Source organism: Apodemus sylvaticus, chromosome 2 (genome assembly GCF_947179515.1).
Source record: "Apodemus sylvaticus chromosome 2, mApoSyl1.1, whole genome shotgun sequence".
Classification (NCBI taxonomy): Eukaryota; Metazoa; Chordata; class Mammalia; order Rodentia; family Muridae; genus Apodemus; species Apodemus sylvaticus.
Window position 1 is genome coordinate 183,531,612 of NC_067473.1, and position 24,858 is coordinate 183,556,469.

Here is a 24,858-nt window from a genome sequence, read left to right on the forward strand (position 1 = left end):
GCAATCCCCGGCTCCTACCAGCCCAGGCTGGGGAGTGTCCCCATCCTTCAGGTTCACAGGTTAGCCCAGTGGCAGGCTCTCACACATCCTTCAGGTTCACAGGTTAGCCCCGTGGCAGGTTCTCACACATCCTTCAGGTTCACAGGTTAGCCCCGTGGCAGGCTCTCACACATCCTTCAGGTTCTCAGGTTAGCCCCGTGGCAGGTTCTCACACATCCTTCAGGTTCTCAGGTTAGCCCCGTGGCAGGCTCTCACACATCCTTCAGGTTCTCAGGTTAGCCCCGTGGCAGGCTCTCACACATCCTTCAGGTTCTCAGGTTAGCCCCGTGGCAGGTTCTCACACATCCTTCAGGTTCACAGGTTAGCCCCGTGGCAGGCTCTCACACATCCTTCAGGTTCACAGGTTAGCCCCGTGGCAGGCTCTCACACATCCTTCAGGTTCACAGGTTAGCCCCGTGGCAGGCTCTCACACATCCTTCAGGTTCTCAGGTTAGCCCCGTGGCAGGCTCTCACACATCCTTCAGGTTCTCAGGTTAGCCCCGTGGCAGGCTCTCACACATCCTTCAGGTTCTCAGGTTAGCCCCGTGGCAGGCTCTCACACATCCTTCAGGTTCTCAGGTTAGCCCCGTGGCAGGCTCTCACACATCCTTCAGGTTCACAGGTTAGCCCCGTGGCAGGCTCTCACACATCCTTCAGGTTCTCAGGTTAGCCCCGTGGCAGGCTCTCACACATCCTTCAGGTTCTCAGGTTAGCCCCGTGGCAGGCTCTCACACATCCTTCAGGTTCTCAGGTTAGCCCCGTGGCAGGCTCTCACACATCCTTCAGGTTCTCAGGTTAGCCCCGTGGCAGGCTCTCACACATCCTTCAGGTTCTCAGGTTAGCCCCGTGGCAGGCTCTCACACATCCTTCAGGTTCTCAGGTTAGCCCCGTGGCAGGTTCTCACACATCCTTCAGGTTCTCAGGTTAGCCCCGTGGCAGATTCTCACACATCATCACCCAGGTTCCGCATCGGCCTGAAGACTGGAGGGAGGGGCGGGTGCTCTATAAACCATAGTGCTGGGGAGTGCCTTCTATAGAGTCTCCCAGAGCAGAGGAACTGCTGGCTTACTAGGTTCCCTACTTTGCCTTCTGTTGCTGCGGCAGCACCATGACTAAAATCAACCTGGGGAGGAAAGGGTTTATTTTAGCTCACAGGTGACAGTCCATCATCAGAGGAGTCAGGGAGGAACTCAGGCAGGAATCTGGAGGCTGGAGCTGAAGCCGAGGCCTTGAGGACCTGCGCACTGGCCTGCTCACTGGCTCACCGCCCGCTGCCTTTCTGATCTAGCCCCGCCCACCTGCCCAGATGCAGCCACCCACAGTGGGCAGGGCCATCCTCCATCCATTAGCAATCAAGACAACGCCTTGCAGACACTCCCACCAGCCAATCTGATGGAGGCGACTTCTCAACTGATGCGCCCTTCCGCCAGCGTCTCTAAGTTGCTGTCAGGTTGGCAGGTGAAGCTATGACTAGGCAGGGACAGAGAAGCCACAGGAAAACTGCAGAGCCAGCACCCGTACAGCCATCTCCCTCCTCCCCCACCATGCTGCAATGGCAGCATTGACATCTTTGGGAACCACATCACCACGGTACAGCAGGCAGCAAGCCTTGTATTTACCACGGCGAGGGTCACATTTCACCATCTGGTTGGCTGGCTCAAAGCAGGCCTTGGTGATCTCTGCTACAGAAAGCTGCTCATGATAGGCTTTCTCAGCAGAGATGGTGGGTCATAAGTAGCCAGAGGGAAGTGGATGCGAGGGTAGGGCACCAGGTTGGTCTGGAATTCTGTCAGATCAACATTCAGGGCTCCATCAAATCTGAGGGAAGCAGTGATGGAAGACACAATCTGGCTAATAAGGCGGTCAAAGTTAGTGTAGGTTGGGCGCTCGAAGTCGAGGTTTCTACGGCAAATGTCATAGATGGCCTCATTGTCTACCATGAAGGCACAATCAGCGTGCTCCAGGGCGGTGTGGGTGGTGAGGATGGAATTGTAGGGCTCAACCACAGCAGTGGAAACCTGGGGGGCTGGGTAAATGGAGAATTCCAGCTTGGACTTCTTTCTGTAATCAACAAGAGCATCGCTCCATCAGCAGGGAGGTGAACCCAGAGCCAGTTCCCCCACCAAAGCTGTGGAAAACCAAGAAGCCCTGCAGACCTGTGCACTGGTCAGCCAGCTTGCGGATCCTGTCCAGGACAAGGCCAATGATCTCCTCGCCAGTGGTGTAGTGGCCATCGGCACAGTTCTCGGTAGCAACGTCCTTGCCTGTGATGAGCTGCTCTGGGCGGAAGAGCTGGCGGTAGGTGCCGTGCGAACCTCAATAACCGTGGGCTCCGGGTCTACGAACACTGCCCGGGGCGCGTGCTTGCCAGCTCCTGTTTCACTGAAGAAGGTGTTGAAGGAGTCATCTCCTCCCCCAATCAGGCTGGATGCCATGTTCCAGGCAGTAGAGCTCCCAGCAGGCATTGCCAATCTGGACCCCAGCCTGGCCAGTGTGGATGGAGATGCACTCACGCATGATAGCAAGGGGTTAGAAGGCGAGGGTGACCGAAGGAGACCCCGGGTCTCGGTTCCCGTTCCCGACAACTGAGTGGAGGTAAGTAACGCAACCAAGAGGATCCTTTCAAATAAATGCATGTCCACTGTCCTTCCTCAGAGCAGGGCTTCTTCAGTGTATCTGTTTGTGACCCTTTCTTGTCTGAGACCTGTATCCTGCCCTGGGTGTATTAGCAGATAAAACAGGTATATAAATCAAATGTTTACTTATAGGAAGCCTTCAGGCTTTGGAAACAATGTGTTGATGCATATATCATTTTACCATTCGTTACAGACAGAATCGTTTGCACGTTACTGGGATGGATGTGCACGCTTGTTTAGTTCAATACAATTAGATGTGCACTGTGGTAGGAAGCATGCAAAGTCTTTTTCTCCATAATTAGACTCTTGTGCTTCCACAGGAGAAAGCTTTGTATAGACAGTCAAACCCAACAGTTTGTAATATATGATAGTTTTAAATCTGAGATGGGTACTTGATGACGTGTTCCTTAGCCATGTGGTGTCTCTCGCAAAGCGTAACGGTTGTTATGTTAGCAACTGAGAACCCCTGTGTCTGGAAGGCCGAGCAGCTGATAAAGCCCCAAGGACCGTGGAGGAGTTGGAATGTTGCAGGTCCAGAACCTAATTACATTTACCTTAGGTGACCTTTAGCCTAAGGTGACCAAGTAGCCATTCACCTCACACCGCCCTAACATCCTTATTATACGTAGATAAAACCCTTCTGGAATGTGTTCACTTAGCAAACTCCCAATTTCTCTTCCAAAGAAATAGCTCAGGGTCATCAGGGAGCAACTGAGACTTCTCTGCTTCCCCGAGACCGCCTACGTAATGCATTTGAAGTGTCTTGGTTCAGTTACTATAAAAACTTCATGAAATTCCTTTTGCGTTGGAACATTGGATTTGGGGGTTACTTAAATCCATGTTTCCAGGCCAGGGTCTCCCATATTTGGCTCCAGAATAAACCAGCTCTTGTTCTCTTTGAGGTGAGAGTTGGTGCGGACAGGTGCACACCTGTAATGAAGTTTCTTCATACAGCACAGGTGAGTTTTGTCAGAGAAACCCCAGATCCGTTCTGTGTTGGATAGCAAGTTAATTTCCACGCATGTTAGAACCTTTCCCCTGTTGCTGATTTATCTTCAGCTCAACCCTGTGTGGAGTCAGGACTTGCAGCCCGTGGACACCTGGCTTAGAGGCTGGCTGTCCTGGGAGACCTTCATATTCACTTTCTTTGTGTTGCTGTGAAAAAATATTCTCCTATGACTTATATACAGAAACTTAATCATTCTCTATTAAAAATGTCCATCTTAGGTTGTGGGTTCCTTTGGGGCCAGTGAAACCCTTTGAGTATATACATTTATATCCAGACCACAGATCTATGGGATGGGGCACTGCCGTCGTCTCAAAGCGTCCCACCCTACTCTCTCTGCACATAATCAGTTTCAAGCCTGTTTGTAACTTTACTTCCTCCTTCAGACAAATATGCCTGTAACTCATTAAAGACCCCGGGACTTGCGTCAGCCAGCAGGAATGCCAATGAACCGCACAGTTCTAAGCTGATGTTTTCATTAGTACTGCGAGCGCTGGCCGGCATGGGCATCCACACTCTCCGCTGTCTGGCCATGCCACCCCGATCACACCCAGCCTCGTTCTGCATTCTCTTTCAGATCACAGGGCCGAATGGAAGAAATAAACCTTGCTGGTCACATTCTGGAATTCACTTCTAGTCTGTCTGTCTGTCTGTCTGTCTCTCTCTCTCTCTTCTTTTTTTTCTTTTTTTTTTTCTTCTTCTGAGACAGGGTTTCTCTGTGTAGCCCTGGCTGTCCTGGAACTCACTCTGCAGACCAGGCCAGCTGAGAACTCAGAAATCCGCCTGCCTCTGCCTCCCAAGTGCTGGGATTAAAGGCGTGTGCCACCACCGCCCAGCTCTAGCCTAACTCTTACACCTCTCATTATGGTCTAAGCATTCAGTGGAGCCTCTTTCTTCTGCAAGGTCTCACAAAGTCTCATGGCCAGCCTGTGACCGAGAAGTGCTTTCTTTTCTCAGCCATTAATTCACAGTGGACCAGGTGTGCTCAGACTCAGCGGAGCACGGGTTCTATGGAAAGGGTCTCTTTAAAAGAAATGGCAACCGCTTTCTTTCATCTTTTAAAAAAGGGTTAGTGTGTGTGTGTGTGTGTGTGTGTGTGTGCCCATGTGTGTGTTCAGACACCAGCAGAGGCTAGAAGAAAGTGTCAGATCCTTGGAGCTGACGTTGCAGGAGGCCGCACGTGCTGCCCAGTGGCTGCTGGGATCTGACAGAGCAGGAGCTTATGACTGCTGAACCATCTCTCCAGCCCTCACCCCAAGTGGGGGGGGAGATGTGGGTGTCCACCCTCGGACCAAAGAGGCTGCCCTTGCTCTTCTGTGGTTGGCTTAGTGACAGCCAACCACTTCAGCACACACTGGAGCGTCCTGGCAGGAACCACTCCTGGCAGGTTTCGAGAACACCGCGGCCTCCGTGGTCTTCACGGGCCTCGTCCTTTCTTGCCTGGAACGGCCTAGGCGCTGCAGATTTTCTAAGTGTATATTGGAGAGTCTAGTTATGCCTTGCTTCCTGTAATTAAGCCATTTTTTCACAGTACCAACAACAATTAGCTTCTGTCCTTCCCCATTAAGTGATTAGTGTACTCTGTCTGCCCCAGACTTCTCGTAAGAACTCTTCCACTGTGTGGAGACCGCAGTGTGGAGACCACAGTGTGGAGGGACACTCTTTCCCAGTTCCAAATCTCTGTCAGTCATGTTCCCTAGAGAGGCAGCCAGAAAGGGAGATATGTGAGAAGGCATTTCGTGGTGGAGCTGGTTCACACAACCACAGGGCTGAGAGGTCGCACAACAGCCGTCTGCATGCCGGGAAGCCCCTGGAGATGCACACAACATGGCTTAGTCCAAGCGTAAGGCCCAGTGATGTTGTAAGAGCCTGTTGTTCACTGAATAATATCCCAGACTCAAATAGTGTGCAAAGGCAAGGGGTGTTTTATTCTGCAGAAGACTAAAATGCGGGGGGTCCCTCATTCCAAAATGGAGAGACAACCAAATGAACTCGCAGGCTACATTTAAAGTGCGTAGGGGACTCTGGGGTAGGTGGCCTTTATCTTGGCCCATCTCTAGGGACATTCCATTAAAGGGCGTGGGAGCTGGAACGGGTTACTGGGAAGGTCTGGAAACTTGCTGACCCACTGTCCTTGCTTCAGGCTAGGTGGCTGGGCACCTTCCAGTTTCCGACTTGCCCAGTTCTTAGGTCTAGTCTCCCAGACTGCCAACCTGTCACAGAGTCAGCCTAGCCGGCTTTCTCAGTGTAATGGCGTACCTCGAAGCCCAAGGCTGAGAGCCTATGTACCCCAGTGGTGGAAATCCAAGAGTCTAGGGGCAGAGGTTCTGATGGTCCGAGCAACAGGAAGATAGCATTACCCCCTTTTATTGCGCTCACATTGTCTTAAGGATCTCCCAGCCCAGAGTGCCTTCAGACCTCCCTCCCTGACCGAGCCGCAGTGCTCCGGGTCCCTAGCCGCGGGACTCTGCTCTCAGTCCAACTCCGCGACTACATTGTTCTTATTCTCTCAATAACGAGCTATATTTACCTGTGTCTTTGCACATACTTTAAAAAAATAATAAAATATTTTGTTTATTTTAATGAGAACACGTCCTGGTTAGGTTTTTTTCAACCTGGGGTGGAGCTACAGACATTTGAGAAAAGGAACCCTCAATTAAGAGAAGTCCTCACCAGGTTGGTCAGCGGGCAGGCTTGTGCGTCATTTTCTTGATTAATGATTTATGTGAGAGGGTTCAGCCCACTGTGGGCCGTGTAAGCCCTGGGGAGGTTGCTCTGGGCTGCACTAGAAAGCCGGCTGAGCGAGCCAACAAGCAGCATCCCTCTGTGGCCCCTGGTTCAGTTCCTGCCTCGAGCCCCTGGCCGACTTCCTCAGTCATCTATGATCGCTGTGACCAAGATGTGTAAGCTGAAATTAACTCTGTCCTCCCAAGGTTGCTCAGGTCCTGGTGTTTTATCACAGGAGAGAAACCCTCGTTGCTGTTTCTTAGTTAAGACAGTCGCAGGATAGCCGGTGTGACGTCATCACTCATGCAGCACGCATGCTCCCCTCGTATCCACGCCCCTGCGTCACTGTCTTCTTCCTTCCTTCCTCTCTGCCAGTTGTCCCTTCTCCTCCCGTGTCTTGTGGCTTGGTTCCTAATGCATGCTGGACCTGGTGTAAAGCTACTTAAGTAGCAGAAATAGATTTCTCTTCGTAAAGGGCACACTTGCCCTATTCCAGAGAAGTGGAAGGCTTTCCCCTTCGGTCTCCTGGGGAACTGCATTAGCAGAAGGCAGTTGTAGGTTGTTTCCTTCCCTCCTGGCTCCAGGTTTGTTGAGAGCACCACGCTCCCTCCGCCCATCTTTGTGATCCAAGCACTCGAGGACTGTCACGCTCTTTGCTCTTTTGTCCCAGCTGCGCCCACTGTTCAGAACGTAACAGAAGTCTCCTGGGTAGAAGGTCGCGTTCTTGGCAGAGCCTCTGGATTCCAGCACGTGACTCATGCTCGGTGGCTATGCTGAGCTCCGCTTCCTTCACAACAGTCCCAGGGCAAGCTTAATCATTACAGATCCCAGTCAGCGCGGCCAGGGAAGAAGCGGGTCTGCTACACTCCTCAGCATTCAGAAAACAAAGATGTGCTGTGTCCCGCGTGCGTCAGCAGGTGGCAGAGAGGAGAGAGGCCGCGTTGGTGTGCAGTGTTCTGACCTGTGAATGTCTAACGATTAGTCTCCACACACTCCCCGTAAAAAGCGAGCCTGCGGTGACCACCAGTCAGGTACCACACCGGCTCCAACAGCTCCGAGGACCAGGGGCCAAGCTAGAGAAGAACCGTGCCTGGCAGGCACTGAGTGCGTCGCGGGCAGGAGTGAGCCCAAGACAGACAACCCTCCAATGGAGCCACTGGGGTGGGGGTGGGGCAGGGAGGGAGCCTGAGACGACCACCAGACTGATGTCATGAGGCCTGACCAGGAAGCTAGCCTGAGACAGCTAACGGTCCAGCACCACACAGGCCTGGGGGTGCAGACCATACCTGACTCCATACCATACCAGGCTCCTAAGGCACACGCGGGACATAGCACCTATGAGACCACGCCTGAGATGACCCCAGACGCTTGGAGACCCTGGGCACCACTAAGGAGCAAGTAAGTGGTGGAGACATGGAAAAGAGAAACAGAAGGAACTAGAGATTTGAGGGTAGTGAGGAACAGCTGGATGTGAGTAGCCAGCGATGCTACCTGGGACCATGGTGGGGGCCTGGCCTGCGCTGTCACTGGGAGACATGTTTGGATCTGCGGCCCTGCAGCAGCAGGGATGTGTTACCACCAAAGGTCAGGTGGGTGTCCCTAGTCTGGGTTGCTGGCAGCATGGGGACTTGATGTCTGAGGACTTTGCAGCACCGGCCCCACCCTTACCTGGACATTGTGGGAGAGCTGGCCCTGGGGGCTCGGGATCAGGAGAGCTGACCCCACCCCTAGCCAGCTGCAGTACTCAGGAGAGAGGACCACGCATTGTGGAAGTTGTGGGTGAGCTGGTTCTACCACTTGTCTCCTGTGAGGAGAGATACCCCCCTCGCCCCTATCCTCCTCACCACCTGAAGCAGGTAGAAAGACCTGACCCTGTGGTCACCTGAGGGCAGGAGAGCCTGTGCCTGCCCTCACCAGCTGCAGCACTTGGGAGGGCGGGCCTTGCACCTCACCCGGGCAGCACAGCAGAGCTGACCCTGGTGGTGGGGGTGCAAGTGAGCCACCCCGAGAGTGTGGATGTGGGAGAACTGGTCCCGCTGCTTGTCTGCTGTGTGACACTGGCAAGGAGAGATGAGACCACCCCTCACCCCTTGCCACCTGTGGAGGTCAGGAAAGCTCTTCCCAAGGTCATCAGAGTGGGAGAGCTGACCCTGTCCCCCACGGGCTGCATCATTCAGGAGAGCTGGCCCTGGGAGGGGCTGTGGGTGACCTGGCCTGAGGACCTGAGCTGGGAGAGTAGTCCCTGCCTCTTGTCTGATATGCAGTGGTCTCTGGGAGGGAGACATTTTTCTCCCCGCCCCCCTACCCTTTGCCCTCACCACTAGTGGAGAACTGGAGTTGGCCCTAGATGTGGGGGTTGTGGGTGTGTCTGGGAGCCGGCCCTGCATCTTGTCTGCTGGGTGACTGCAGTGCAGATGAGGGGGCGATGCCCTCATCTCCTCCCTCATCCCTTGCCATTTGTTGCAGGCAGGGGAGCTGGCCCTGAGGTCATCAGAGAGGGGGAGCTGGCCCCTGGCTGCAGTGCTCAGGAGAATGGGTTCTGCACCCTGCCTGGGCAGCAGGGTAGAGCTGGTCTGGTTGTGGGGCTGCTGGTCAGGCAGCCCTGAGGGCAGGAGAGCAGGAGGGCCGGTGGGCCTGACCAGCTCAGATGCCTCTCAGGCCCAGATCCAGGGCTTTGAGTTGGTCCACCCCAATGTCTGCCCCATTGATGAAACGCTGGAACACATGCCGTGCCAGTCCTACAGATCGAAACACGGGACTCCACGACAGAGGGCAACAAGGATTTCCAAGAGGGAGGTTCCGGTATCTACAGAGTAGCAGAGGCCAAGGCCTCATTCCAGACCAGCAAGTCATCCCAACGGACATTTGCAAGCCAAGAAGTGTAGACAAAAGGGTGCATTGTGGGACACACTGTGACACACTACAGCTCCCACAACCAATTTTTTTCTGTTGGGGGGTTGCCAGGGTGGAGGGGTGGGTGTGGGGGGAGGAGATGAGATTGGGGTGCATGATATCAAATTAACAAAGAACCAATAAAAATTAAAAAGAAAAAAAAACAAAAATTGTTTTCAAGAATTGTTCTACCTTTTATCCTTTAGTTAATAGTGAGCCCATGGCACATCACAGACTTTCATATCATAACCTGAAGCAGAATCTGCCAAATTATTTTTAGTTCTTTTTTTTAAAGATTTATTTATTATTATATGTAAGTCCATTGTAGCTGTCTTCAGACACACCAGAAGAGGGCAGCATATCTCATTACAGACAGTTGTGAGCTACCATGTGGTTGCTGGCATTTGAACTCAGTACCTCTGGGAGAGCAGTCAGTGCGGCTAAGATAACTGCTGAGCCATCTCTCCAGCCCCCTATTTTTAGTTCTTATGAGAGCCGCGTGTATAAGATACTGTTCTCTGCTTGACCATTGAAGGTGGTTCTTAGGACCACTGGCCCACCATCATCCTGTCTGTGAGCCACCGTGTCAGCATCTCACGCGGAGTGAAGTGCCCTGACTCCAGAACGCACGTCCCACTCCTTCCGGAGCCACGGCCTCTCTCTCTCACGATGCCTTGCTATGCACAGGGGCATGTCACATACTCTCTGTGTAAGAGCTCATTATGCCTCCTTCTGTAGGGAGGAATTACTGCACTGCTAATCATTTGTTTGTTCTGAGTTAATCTTTAGTCTAGGACGCTGGGGAGGAATGTGGGGCTCTGTGGGTGTGGCAGTGGCTAGCCTCCCCTTCTACACAAAGGGCTAATGAGTGGCAATGTGTGCTTCTGAAAGCTAAGGCTGACCACCTGCCCAGAGCGACAAGGCTAGACTTCAGAATGACTGGCTGCCTTTGCAACTCCCCCCTCCCCCCGCCTCCCTCCTCCCATACAACCTGCTGGCTAAAGGTAGGAGTTGGAGTTTTAGAATCAGTTATCTATTGTCTCCCATTGACTGCTCACGGAGTAAATCACGGCTGGGTTTTCCCCACGTGTCAGGTGGGGCAGATCTGGTTTCATGACAAGGTGATTCAGAATTTTTTAAAAAAATGTTCTGTGGTTAAGTCAACCTAAGAGATGCTTCAGGCCTCCCCTCCACTGAAAGGCTGGTACTGCCAATCGGCCCGTTAGAAGCCAGGCCGCTAAGACTTGTTTAGTACAGTGTTCCTAAATGCTCTCATCCCCAGGACTTCCCCTCACTTCAGCAGTCAGAATCACGCGGGGCACACTTTGCACAGAACAGCCCCATGTTACGGGGCCCAGACTGCTGTTCATGACCCTGTAGATGGTAACTGCATTATTTAAGAGTGTCTCCCCAGAGCATTTCTCAAGAATCTGCAGAGATGGGTCTTATTAATTACATTGTTTCTTGTGGAAGAGACAAAGACTTAAAAATGATAAATGTAATGGAGGACACAGCATAATGAAGTGTATTTTTATGTCAAATGTGTTCCCTCCCCCAAGCTGTGAAGACAGCTAGCTGCTCTCTCCACACCATGCCAGTGACATTCGGTGGCACTCAGAACTGAACTGAAGACAAGGGCAGTCAGTCCACAGCCCAGAAACTTGAAACCTAACTGCAGAAGCCAGAACAAGTGTGTCCCCACTGTGCTCCACAGTTTTTAACTGTACGAGTTAAAAAAAATCCTGTATTAAAAAGTACACATCTCCGGGGGGTGTGTGTGCGTATGTGTGTGTGTGTAATGTGTGCTGTTTTACCTGCAGTTTTGAGACAGGGTCTTTTAGTGTAGCTCAGGCTATTCTCAAGGTCACTAGTAACCCAGATTGGTGCAAACTAAAGTTCTTAGATAAGAGCTATACCCTGTTTAGGATTCTTTAAGGCTGATTGACTTCTGTGATTTTGGACAGGAGAGGCCTTGTAGGTCAGGAGCCTAATTATCTTGGGCTACTTTTAGCCCCCATGAGAGCCAATCATGGATTACCTGTGTGTCATGTCTAACATGCCCTGTGACTATTAGGAAAGCAAACTTTCTGGGATGTACAAACAGAGAGGCTCTCTTCCACCAACCCAAAGGCCAACAGATCACCAGGCAGTATTGAGGCCTGCAACAAAGATCATCCCCTTTCATGTAACCTGCCTGCCGTGTCCTCCATTCAGGCTTCTGTCAGTGTCTCGGAAGATAACTTTGGGGTCACTGGACCTTTCTGATTGTTCTTCCCGGCACACGGATTAAACCTCCTCACTGTTTTTTCCTGTTACACCTCTGATGGGATGTGTTGGGATAGACGTGTATCATGGCTAGCTCAGGCTGTGGGAAGTGTGGCATCTGCCCTAAAACTGATTGTAGAGGTTCTATGTGGAAGAAGGCACAGCCTGGGGTGTTGGGTTTATAAATAATGCCAAGGGGCCCTTTTCTGGCTTCTGGCCAAGGACAAGAGTCAGAAGCAGTCACTTTGTACCTTTCGTCCTTAAAACTGTCTGACTCAGTTTTTATCTCCTGCTCTTATGTTTTTTGTCTGTTGGTGCCCTCTCTATCTGAGGTTTTACAAAGCACCCAGAAATGGCTTTGCAGACAGGCCGACTCCTCCCATGTTCTGGACTGGTGGCTATGCCTTCCTTTGAACCTTTACTGTCTCAGACCCTTGCCAACTCTGAGCTATCTCACCCCTCTTCTATGAGTTATCTCATTCCTCTCTTCATGGAAGCACCAAGTTGAACCACTGTTTATCTTGGCTTCTAGAAGTCCCTAGAGCCCCCCAGGCGAGGGCAATGGAGGCAGGGCCAGCTGAGAGCTCACATCTTGATCCACGAGTAGGAGGTAGAGACAGGCACACTGGAATGGTATGAGTCTTTTGAAACGTCCACGCCCACCCCCAGTGACACCCATTCCTTCAACAATGATGCCACACTTCTTAATCCTTCCAAACTGCTGCACTAATTGAGGACCAAGTATTTAATTATATGAGCCTATGGGGACATTCTCATTCAAACCACCACACCTAGCGTTCTTTTGGCTATTGTATTAGACCATTCTGTTATCATTTTAAATTGCATTGTGTGTGCATTCCAAGGCTAGATGAGATCAGAGGATAATTGGTGAGAGTTGGTCTCTACAGGGAATTCAGTCACCAGGCTTGGAAGCAGGCCTTCCTTTATCTGGTGAGTCATCTTCCATTTTGAATATATTAACGTAGACCACATCAGATAGCACATGAAATCTATCATGGCATCCCTGTTTTGACATAACCCATCTACCTGATTTCCCCACAATTTTGTTTGGTTAATGTATTGACTTATTGTTATCTTTTGTTGCATGACTGTAAAAGTTCACTTTGGCTCAAAAATATGCTATCTTTCATTTATTTGTAACAGAACTGTGCTTCTAACTCACACCAAACTCATAAAGTCTGATAAAGGATTTTATTTTAAGATAAAAATGTAATCATGTAGCTAAGTCATGTCACACATCTATAAATGCACACACTCATACACACATACACTGACTCACTCACATACACAGACTCATACACACTTGCACACACACACACAAATGCACACTCACAGGCACACACGCATACTTGCTCGCACTCACACACCACTTGTCTGTATTGCTGCTCCAACAGGGATGGGAATGCAACACAGAGTTTGATTGGCTTATGGTAGTGATGAGTCACTAGGACCAGACATTCTTCAAAGCTCTTGGCTGATGGGGCTTGCTCTGGCATGAGCTACCGAGAGATGACATTTTGGAAAATGGGAAGAAAACCATGGTGTCTTACTGTCTCCCCGTGAAAGGTGTTTGCCAGCTGCCTGGAGGATTATTTTCATCCCCGCACATCCTGCTCACGAGGCTTCCTACGCCCACTTCTGTGCCACCTCCCATGACATGCAAATTCCTGTTATTCATCCTTCAGGTCCACGCCAGGGAGCTTTTATACAAGCATGACTGTGCAGGCCATCACTGAGCGCAGCCCCAGCTCCATCCTTGGCATTGCGGTCTCATCCTTGGTGGTTTATGTGTGCTAGGCGCCAGGGTTAGTGCTTTGATGTCGTGTTTCCTTTAATTCTCTAGACACCACCCAGGGCAGTGAGTGAGCTCCCTGTGTGCTTGGGCAGAAGGAAAAGGATGGGACCACAAGCTTCCTCTCCTGTCTACTGAGGCTCAGTGGTTGCAGATGGCCTCCAGACACAGCTGAGTGGACCATGCAAGTGACCTGGCCATTGTATGATGCACCCACTCACCTTGGTCTGTTTTGGTTTGGTGTGTGTGTGTGTGTGTTGTTTGTTTTGGTGACAGAGTCTCATTCTGTAAGTCAGGCTGGCCGTGACTAGAGATCCTCCTGTCTCTGCCTCCCTACTATTGGAATGACAGGTGTGGGCCACTAAGCCTTGCTTGTCATGTAAACTCTCCTCCACTGTCCCCACACTCTCTTGCTGTCATGGTAACAGAATGGTTACAGGTAACCACCACCAGAGCAAAGACGTGGAGAGACAGCCAGCTTCTAGAGATGCAGATACCTGACATTATGAGCAGCCCCCTTTAGTCTGGGACAGGAGCTTGGTGGCCTTTGGGCACTCCTCTGTGGCATGTCAGAGTACTAGAGGAACAGGGCCGGGAGAACACATACACACACTGTGACTGTGTAAACATATATACACATTCTTAATCCGTGAGAATTCACTAGATTGACTGACCTGATAGGGCTGGGTAGCCCAGTGGCTGTCTGTGCACTGAAGAGGCTGAGAACCCTAAACTGGAGGCTTCAGTAGTACTAACCCGCAGCTGAGGGACTAGAAGGTTCCCAGAAGCCGCTTGTCTTCAATTTTTGTTGAAATGCTGAAGAAAGGGGTCTGATGTCAGTAGAGGAGACACATGGACCAGCAAGAAGTGAAGACAGATGGACAGACAGACGGGCGGGTAGCCAGGTGGGCAACCCCCTGCATTTTGGTTCTGTCCAACTAGCTGTTCTCCTGTGGTAGTTACTGGATACTCTGGGCATTTTCATCTGCAAAGTTAGACAAATATGTTTTCTTAAATCATTGTGAAGAGGAAAACAGCCATATGGTGTGGTGAATATGGGAGAGGCAAATGTCTCCCCCACTTCCCTCCCCCATTCTTATGTCCACCAACATTGTATCTCCTCCTATTTGTCTCTTTGAAAACATTTGATAAGGCCAGTTAACTAAAACCTTTAAGAATTTAAATTTGTCATTTACTGGATACTTAAACACCCAGAGAGTAATATGCACTTTGCCAGAGAACTAAATCAGGGTGCTGTGCACAAACCCCATGTCAATTCTCTGTGGAACAGGAAGGTTGTGTTCACCATGGCTCTGGGGTCATGACCTTTGATCAACGTGGGCTTTATCACTCACGAGCTTCCCACAGATGCTGCTTATACAATCCCAGGGCATACTTTCCTCCAAATTATTATTTTGGCAGAGCAGAAGATGAACTAAGTCTGCAGGGTCTGAACAGAGGGAGCGAACCCCGGAGCCATGGGCTCTGTGAGTTTGGGAACTTGAGAGAGCTTTGTTGGTAATCAAGGCTCTCGGGCTCTCACAGCCAGAATCTAGTTCTGGCCTGGAAAAGGGCATCTGTTTCTTACCTGTGTCCCGACATTGAGCTGTGTGTACCCGCAGCCACCTGTAGGACCCTCCTTGGAAAGCCCCTTTTGTAATGTCAGGCCTAAATCTGTGTCAAGTTCTGCGTTGACAGCTGGGAAACCCGGGGGAGCCTCAACTGGCCTAGCTGCAATCCCCTCCCAACCCTACTCTCACATGGAAGCCCCAGCCCCAGCGGACCTCCTCACTAGGGACCAGACCTAGCACCTGCCTGTCTCTTGGAGTTACTTAAGCAGGCCAGTCACACACACACACACACACACACACACACACGGGTAAAGACCGGGATCAGCTCCCATTCTCCGTACCGTGAAGCAGGTCCTCCACAGTTGACAGGTCCCTGTTACTGAGTGTAGGCCCATAGAGGTGTGATGTATCCTTCCTCCTTGGGCTGTGGGTCCATATGATAAATCGAGGCTGATCTCATTTGTCTTGTGTTTAGAGTCTCATTCATTTTTCCATGTTCATAAACCCTCCCCTACAGGGAGGCTATGAGCCTTGCCTGTAGGGAGAACAGGAGGTGGCCATCTGATGCAGTGCTGGCCCACAGGTGCCATCTAGCATCACTTTCTGGTCTAAGGGAGGAGCCGGGGCACCACTTCTACAGTGATTCCATTGGCATGCATTTAAAAGTTCAGTCAGCGTCTCCAGACCATCAGACTTAAGTGTAGCCCTCACCCTCATCAAGGAACTGTCTCTGCAACAGATGGAGGCCTTTGCAGAAATCCACACTTATCAAACGGAGAGAACAAGAGATCATGTTGAGCCCCGTCACAACAGATATACCAGCAATACAACTCACGCACAGCAGGGTCAGGGGGCACTGCGGAAGAGAGGGGGACAGGTTGTGTGAGAGAGAATGGGGCGTGTGCCCTGAGAACATGTCTCTTAAATGTCAGAAGCTAAACCCGTGAGGTTCCAACATTCTGCTAAACATAAATCACATGAAAGGAGACACCAAGTTGTCCCCTAACCTCTGCCGTGGTATCTAGGCTCTTGGGTGACTGCTGGTGTGTGTCAAGTTGACAGCTAGAGCCAGGCAGACAAGCAAGCTCTGTGGCTCCAGGCAGTAGGTAGGAGTCATGTGCTCAAGGGCCAGGTAGTTGTGACCACCTGAGACTGTGCCCAGGCGACCATGGTGTTACAATCCCAGGACTGGGCTGCAGAGCTAGAGCCTGCAGTGGTCACCTGGGGGTGAGGGGTGGGAGTGGGGGGGGGTAAGTCTTCCCAGATTCACCTGGAGGGAACTGATGTGCAGTGGTGAGGAGAGTCTGTGGCTCCTTTGTTACCTCAAAAAGCCACCAGAGGACACATCACTGACGCTGTTGGCAGAAGAGGCCCCAGAAGGATGCTTTCCCAGACCGTGGGCGACTGGTACCGGCTTCCTGGACTGACACGTTTCTCAGCACAGCCCTGGAGAGTGATGGCTGACTTCTGGTCAGAAAGCTCCGGCTCACCCCCAGTCCTCAAACCTGTACAAGAGGAAGGAAGGAAGTGGGGTGCAGGTCTGTAAGACTGTCCTGAGATGACAAGGTTACCCCATGGGTGGCTGTGCACTCACTGATGGCAGTTTGCCCCGGTGGGGGGAGGACACGGGGAGGGGACATCGCAAGGGAGGGACAGGAAATTAATGGTGGGGCAGGTTGGGGTGAGAAGAGGAAGTCCGGAGAAAGGACTAGATGGGTTTGGGAGCCCACAGTCTCACCTGCCTCTGCTCTCTCTGAGGCACAATCCTGAAAATGCTGTTCAGGAATGCCTGCGGTTCTTCAGCTTGTGCGTGGTGTGGCGCGTACCCGGGGCGAGGGCGGCAGGACTGTCGGCCCCGGCTCCGTCCTCTTTAGACATGCTTTCTTTTCCAGGCCGCAACTGCCCCGCTGAAATTTAAGCAGCCATCAGTGAAGCAGACCGCTGGCTTCCTACGCAGATGCAGAGGTCTGAGTTAGCGAGGTCCTCCGCAGAGCCTACACCTGGAGGGTCTTGGTGTTTTCTGTGGCTCCGACACGCGAACTCAGGCATGCGCAGAGATGGAGTTTCCCTCTGTAAGTCAGTCCTACGATCTCACTGGATGAAGGCAAACTCCAAGAACTCTGTCGGACCGGACCAGGCACCAGCACCGAATGCGATGGGTATGTAACTTTTGCTGCCAGACACTGTCCCTATTTGGAGTAGAAACCATAACCTTTTGCTTTTTAGATGCTTATAAACCTGAAGGATGCAGACAACAAGGTGAAGAGAAACAACTGCATCTACAGTCACAGTAGAAGGGCAGCTTCCACGAGTAACTTTCATTCAGCCAGTCTGTTGCATTTTTATCTTTGTCTCTATCGATGTACCCATTGATCTAAGGCCACAGTGAGGTCACAGGGAGGTAGACACCATGATCGCAAACCTTAGTAGACAGGAAAGTATACAGATAATAAACATGTTCCAAGTACTTTAGAAAGAGATTTATAGTTAACGCGTGCGGGTGTTTTACCTGCCTGTGTGTATGTGTACCGTGCACACACAGAGCCCGAGGAGGCAGAAGGAAGTGTCCGCTGCCTTGAAACCAGAGGTACAAATAGTTGTGAGCTGCCACGTGGGTGCTGGGAACTGTGACCAGGTCCCTTTGCAGGACAGTGCTAACTACTGAGCATCTCTCCAGCCTTTCGATTACTTCTGTAAGTTGGATATACTTGTGTGTCTAACTGTGTCTCTCCTCTGCCTTTACCTGGGCCATGAGGGTATTTGCCCGGAGAACCTGGTGTTGGGCTAGGGAGATAGACTAGTCATTTAGTGTTTCCCTTGTAAGCATAAGGACCTGGGTTTGACTCCCAGGGACCACCCTAAAATTAACAGAATGTGATGTTTTCTGCCTTCACAACTGTGAAAGAAGTCTGCACGGATCATGGGAAGAAGAATTCACTTGTTGGCAGAGATCCAAGAATAAGACACGACTTGGAAGACATGGATCCGTCTGAGTGAATTTTTAAAGCCGGATTAGGGATTATGAGGCAGTAAGGAGGGCAGAGTCCACAGGCAACGGAGCACAGCTGCACGCAGGTCTCGTAGAAGGCAAAGACATGCAACTGCAGCTGCAAGATAAACTGTGTGGATGAACCTGATCTGCAAAGACCCTCCCTGGGATCACCTCTGCCCCTGGTGACTCTAAACCGAGGCAAGCTGACATCAGCTCATAAAGCCATTCCTCTGCCCTTTAGCCAGTGACACTAGCCCTTTCTACTCCCCTTTCCTCTAAAGGTTCTGAAGGTCGAAAGGCTTGCAACAAAACAAAACAAAACAATCTGTACCAACTACTGCCAAACTGCCTCCTTTGTCTGTCATTTATCAGCAGGGAAACTGACTTGGGACTAAGGGTCCCACAGCTTAGCCGCTCGCTGCAGGCCCATGAAGGGATCCGTGCAGCTGTGTCACTACCGTCTGCTTTTCCGAGAACAAGGTCTGTGGGTCTCCAGAGATGCCAGAGAGATGCTGCCATGGATCTGATGATATTCTTTTGATTACAGTTCCCTTGGGCCTAGCTGGATTATGGAGGCTTTCAGAGCCCAGTTCTCAATTATTAAAAGCATAGCACGTGTACAGAGAGCATTTGTGTTACAGAGGAGGGAGGCCTTTAAAAGCGCAGCTGTGGCTCGCCGGTTCTTTCTTAACTGTAGATGAGCTAATAGATGAGCTCCCGCTGTGAGAGCCCATTAGGGTAATGGATGAGCCATTTGCCAGTCACATTTACAACGCGGACCACTGACGCTAGCCACCGCCACCACTAAGCTTGAGTATGACTTGTTCCATGTGGCTGTTCCCTGGGATCAAAGCACAGTTAGCAGTCCAATGTCTGCTAAAAGAGATGGATAAGGAGAAACGGGATGGAAGATCCCCTGGGGCTGGGTCTCTCCCATACCCATGAGGAAAATCTAAATGTGTTGTGGAGACACTAGAGAAGACAGGAGCTTGAGGCGGCCAAATGGATTTCACACAGAACGTAGAAGAACTGAGGAAAAACCAAAGATGGGCTCTTATCATTCTGCTAGCAAGATAACCTAACAGTCAGGGATGTCAGCAAGGCTCAGGGTTAGATGAGCGTAGACAGGGTTTTCCAGAGGCCAGTAATGCAGACCAGCTGAATCAGTGAGGTCCAGATTTGACTGAAAGACCCTGCTTCTGAAAGTATAGTGATCAAGTGATGAAGATTCTCTACCCTGGGGGCACACACACACACACACACAGACACTGGATACACACACACACCTGGGGATATACAGACACAGACACCAGACACACACACTTGGGGATACACACACACAGACACTAGACACACACATACAAACACACATACACACCTGGGGATATACACAAAAACACTAGACACACAGATACACACACACACACACACACACACACACACACACCCTTCCACATCACACAAACACAAATAAAAGAGCCCATCGTTACCTGTGTCTGTAGCTGTGTTTAGTGCTGTGAAGCAGCATTCTACCATGGGAACATATCACAGAGTCTCTGTAACACCAGACCTTGGGGTATGTTCCAAATCTTTCCTATTACAAAAATGCTTATGTTTTTGAACACTAGTTCTGTTATTTTGAAAACAATTAAATTATTCTTATTTTTTGAAGGTGAATGTTTGGAAAAGTCTTTTCTTGGGACAGCTGTGCTTTCGAAGGACTATTTCCTGGGATGTCAGCCTCTCCTTAGCGTACGTCCATCACAATCCTCTTTAGCCTCTCTTTAGCTCAACAGCAGGAGAAACTGTCAAATTACCTGCGAGGCCTGAGAAAGTATTAAGAAGATCGTGCGCATATGGGTAAGACTCCTTTGGTTGAGAAAAGAAATTTATAATGCAGAATTCTTCATTTAATTATAGTTTATGATCTGGATGATGTTTATTCTAGCCTTTGGGGGGCTAAAGCATGAGGCTTGTCACAAATTTAAGGCTGACCTGGGAGACACACTGAGTGTCAGACTGTCCTGAGCTACATAGTGCGTCTTCAGTCTCCTTGAAGACACAAAATCCTTAGACGAATTCAGCTGCATCCGAAGGTTTAACCACGCCCACATTGCACATGGCTCCACCGTGTGGTTGTGAGGATGCCACTGATGGGTGGCTGTCCACGTGGGCAGATTTCTCCTTATAGCTTTCAAATGTGTGGGCTAGTTCTATGGGAGGGTTAGGATCAAGTTCTGTCTTACATTACAAAGTGGCGATACAAAACGAGGAAAGGAAATAGTGGCGTAGGCACGACAGGCAAGTTGAGGATGCTACCTGACATCTTTAATGTCAGAGAACCGAGCCTTTTGCACAGGGTGTATTCTGGACTGAACCGATACAAGCCAGAGGCAGAAGGGAGCAAGGAAGAGGCATGCCAGCCTGTCTGGGAAGGTTTCCCGAAAGCCACATTGTTGTGTGACTTTTCCTGGAGAGACAGAACAGACAGACATCCCATCCCTCAAATGCACCAGGAATGACACGGCAAGGGAAGGATTCGTGGATGCCAGCTTGGAGAAGCAGTGAATTTTCTGGGGAGACTTACAGGAGCCTGGTAATTAAAGGCCGCTTCCTGACTGTAGAGCCCACCCCAGCAAGAATGTTCACTCAGAAAAGTCGCTTCCGTGGAGCCCTCTGCACAACCTTCAGGCAGCTCCGTGGCTGAATTCTCTTTGAGAATGCTGTGCATACAAGCGTGGGATGGGGGCTCCTGGAGCTTGTAAGCTGAAAGCCAGGGGCTCAGGCCAGTACCAAGGGGAGACCTGGTTAGGTACCTGTGAAGAGCAGAGGCCTGTGGAGAGAACTGTCAGACATGTGGACCTCCTTCTTTCTGGTTGGACCTGGATCCTATTTGAAATCAAAGCTTCCACTGCATGTTTATGGCACAAAGCACAGTCACGAGGACAGGTATTTGCCAGTCAATAGAAAATGACAGTAACACATTTGGATCTCAGAGTAGTTATACTTGTTAGCATTCTGTCTAAGCTCTGCCCCACAGTTACCTGGCAACAGCCAGGTAGGTTTGGCCCACTATAAAAGGGGCTCTTCCCTTCTCCCTTCCCTCCCCCTCTCTCCACATGGTTATGGCCGGCCTCTACTTTTCTACTCTCTCCTTCTCTTTGCCTTTCTCTGCCTCTACTACCCTCTTAACCCCCTCCCATGCCCTGAATAAACTCTATTCTATACTATACTATTGTGTATCTGGTCACTCAGGAACGCCTTGGCATAGGCCCACTGAGGCACCCCCTTCCCCCACATGCCCGTAGAACATAATCTCACACCTCTTTCTCTTTTTATGATCACAACAATACTTATTTTGTGCCTCGTTGCTCTTAGGTTTAGAACATTCATTTTGAGTGTGTCTCTGTGTCTATGTGTAGGCATGTGCACCTGAGGAACAGCCTTTGATACCTTGGAGCTGGAGTTTCAGGTGGCTGTGAGCTGCCAGGAGCCATTCTCACAGAGATCTCAAAACCCCCTCCTCTCAGCCATTTCCAGTCTGCTTTCTCTAGGCTGCTTTTAGAAGGAAATGTACTAGTTTAAAGATTAGCCAAGTAAGCTAGATGGTCAGTACATACAGAGCTCACCTGAGTGGGCTCGAACAACCGAAGCTCACCTCTGGTTAGTTACCATAGCAACTCCTTTCCACCTCACCTCCTCATGATTGAAATATGATGTCAAGTTCCTACTGCACCTGCCAACTCTTCCCTGAGATTCTAAGAGACAATTCTGAGCAACTGTTCCTGAGAAATGATGCTAGCCTCCTGAGACTGTTCTCTGAATACAATGACTTTCCCCCTTCACCCCTCCCCACACCGGCTTGCTTGCCTTTATATTGCCTTGTGTAAAAATTAAAATTTGACAGCTTGATCAGAATCAGACTTGCTGTCCGTCTCTTGTGTCTCTTGTCTCTCGCCTTTCCCTAGGTAGTTCCGGGGACTCTGTTGACTGTCCTGCAGGTTGGGACAGTGAGCCACCCAACGTGGCTGCTGGACTGAACTAAAGTTGACTTGCAAGGCCCTTCAGCCCTTCTCAGATTTCTGATTCCGGCGTTCAGCCACAGATGAAGACCAAGCATTGCAGTCCCCGAGATACACCCAGTAAGTCTCTCTACATCAGATATGCTGATTTCAAAGAGCTTTGTACATCATCACTTTAGATGTCAATGGCTAAAGGATTTGTTGGACCAAAATCTGAGCTGTGGGACTTGTCATTTTAACCTCTCTTCCAGAGGTCTGCACTGACTTTTGACTCAAATGCTAAGATTCTTAGGGATTTTTTTGATGAATTTACAACAGTAAAACAGAACTTCAGAGTCCCTTTTTATCTAGACTGTCCACTGCTAAGTCAGGCACACACAGATAATGGCTTAACCCCCTGCACATGTCCTTTGGGGTCCTGCAAGGGGAGACATGCAAGCCTCTGAGAATGACAGGGAATCCTGATCAGAGTTTTTAAGAGTTCCTTCCAATCAAGTTCTCAGTTGATTTAGTCACTGGGCACACATTCCAATTACAGATGTGTTAACACATTTCCTCTTCTCTCTATACATGTGTTGTGTCTATATGAAATATGCTAACATATATTTTACAAATGACAGCACACGTATGTATGTATATGAAAGAAAAATCCCTACAGCTTTCTGCTTAGCAGGCCCTCAGTGAGCGGCTGGGAAGATGGCTCAGTGGGTAAAATGTTAACTGAGCCAGCACGATGACTACCACTCATGTAAAATTAGGCACATGCAGTGACATGTATGTATAATATCATTGCTAGGAGGCCAGATTTCAGGGGTTCTCTGGCCAGTTAACCTAGATCAAGGTTTAATGAGACCCCACATCTCAAAAGAATAAGGGAGGCTTACTAAGGAAGATACGATCTATGCTTGTAGCTTCACATATGAGTAAACACCTCCTCATGCATACACATGTATTCACATGCATTCACATACATATGCATATACATGTATTCACATGCATTCAGCACATACATGCATATATATTCACATGCACTCAGCACACACACATGTATACACATGTATTCACATGCACTCAGTGCACACATGCATAAACATGTATTCACATGCATTCAGCACACACACACACACACACACACACACACACACGTTGTCTTAGGCTTTCTATTCCTGCACAAACATCATGACCAAGAAGCAAGTTGGGGAGGAAAGGGTTTATTCAGCTTACACTTCCACACCACTGTTCATCACCAAAGAAGTTAGGACTGGAACTCAAGCATGTCAGGAAGCAGGAGCTGATGCAGAGGCCATGGAGGGATGATTTTTACTGTCTTACTTCCCCTGGCTTGCTCAGCTTGCTTTCTTATAGAACCGAGGACTACCAGCCCAGGGATGGGATGGGCCCTCCCCCCTTGATCACTAGTTGAGAAAATGCCCCACAGCTGGATCTTATGGAGGCGTTTCCTCAAGGGAGGTGCCTTTCTCTGTGATAACTCCAGCTTGTGTCAGGTTGACACATAAAACCAGCCAGTACACATGTATTTGCATGCAATATATATATATATATATATATATATATATATATATATATATATACACATACATACACACATATTTACATCTGTGTAGTGCACACACACATTTCACGAGTGTTTCACGATGACGGCAATGGCTGGCTTTTGATAGTGAGTCTGTTTGGAAGGTGGTGCAGAAGGAAGATCGGAATAAAATGGAGACAACAAAGACTCCTCATCCTCTGCCTTGAGTTTCAGGCTGCCAAGTTGCCATCTTCAACATGTATGCGCTTGGCAGCTGCGAGGCGAAATGACTAATTGGCAGAGCTCAACTAGAATCTACAGAGCAGACCATGCTGGGATGAGAAGGGGGAGCGCAGGTTGATCCCCAAGACACCTGCTCCACTGTCTCTGCGGGTTAATTTTATGTTTCCCAGTAATTATATTAGTTGCTGAGAATCATTTTTTAAGTTCTAAGGCTGTCAGCTTAGTTTGATGGGGAGGGGGACAGAACGCCTCAGGCCCTGGGTTCGGAGCTGGGCGACTCTGTTTGCATAGTCCTCACTCAGAGGTATAGCCTCAGCAACAGCTGTTGACAATTATGCTTTGTCAACAGCATTCTGAGCTCTGAGTCTGTTCCCAGGTGCTTCGGGCTGCAGCAGCTCAGGTTCTCTGACGCCTGCCTGCCTCGCTTGGTGGAGAATCACTACAAGGGCAGCAGAGTTGTAAATCACGTGACTCTCTCTGATGCCACTCCCCTCTAGCAAACATAGAACCACCACAGCATTTCAAGCAAGGACGGTGTCGTTGTAAAATGACCATCACTGGACTCTGACCCTTTTCTTCTATGTCTCTGATCGATGTCTGAGCTCCATTTCTTTAAGGATTATACACCACACTACAAGTGGAAGAAAAACGCCAGAGAATAAAACGAACATCGGTAATGACATGATGTCTTAAAGGAAGAGTAACTGACTCTGATGTAGGGTTAGGGGGCAGGAAAACTTAGGAGTAGGAATTTTAGATATTTGAAACCTTGGATAAAACGTATGTTTTCTGACATGCCTGGTCTGAAGGGCACAGCCTTCAGTTACAGACCACAGGGATAGCCTGAGTCCCTAACCAGCCTTCACTGCAGTCTGTTTGCAGGACCCAACATTAGGACACAAAGAGATTTTACCTCTAACTGGCCAGGCAAGTGGGCCCAGGGAGAGAGGAAGAAAAAGGGAGAGAAGGAGGAGCTGAAGGAATTGAGGGAGGGAGGGAGGGAGGGAGATCAAGAGCAACTTTTGGATATTGGATCTGTCTTCTGAAAAATCAAAAATTAGGAATTAAAGTTGAAAATGGGAAATGCCAATCTAGAAAATATCTGTACTTTATTCAAT

The 24,858-nt window shown here is 49.9% G+C and overlaps 1 protein-coding gene and 2 pseudogenes across 1 annotated transcript in view; 1 reads left to right on the forward strand and 2 right to left on the reverse strand.

Annotated features, from left to right (window-relative positions):
• Window positions 1–1,509: 1,509 nt before the first annotated feature.
• Window positions 1,510–2,578, reverse strand: LOC127678172 (tubulin alpha-1B chain-like; annotated as a pseudogene).
• Window positions 2,579–7,303: 4,725 nt separating this feature from the next.
• On the forward strand, window positions 7,304–7,402 carry LOC127679607 (uncharacterized; annotated as a pseudogene).
• A 1,649-nt stretch (window positions 7,403–9,051) lies between these two features.
• The window catches only part of Lmntd1 (lamin tail domain containing 1), a 65,165-nt gene continuing 49,358 nt past the window's right edge, over window positions 9,052–24,858 (reverse strand). Inside the window, exons 8-11 of the mRNA XM_052172934.1 lie at window positions 16,776–16,856; window positions 16,345–16,454; window positions 15,661–15,805; window positions 9,052–9,146 (exon numbers count right to left, since the gene is read on the reverse strand). Of these exons, the coding sequence (XP_052028894.1) occupies window positions 9,052–9,146; window positions 15,661–15,805; window positions 16,345–16,454; window positions 16,776–16,856 (431 nt within the window). The remainder of the gene's footprint in view (window positions 9,147–15,660; window positions 15,806–16,344; window positions 16,455–16,775; window positions 16,857–24,858) is intronic.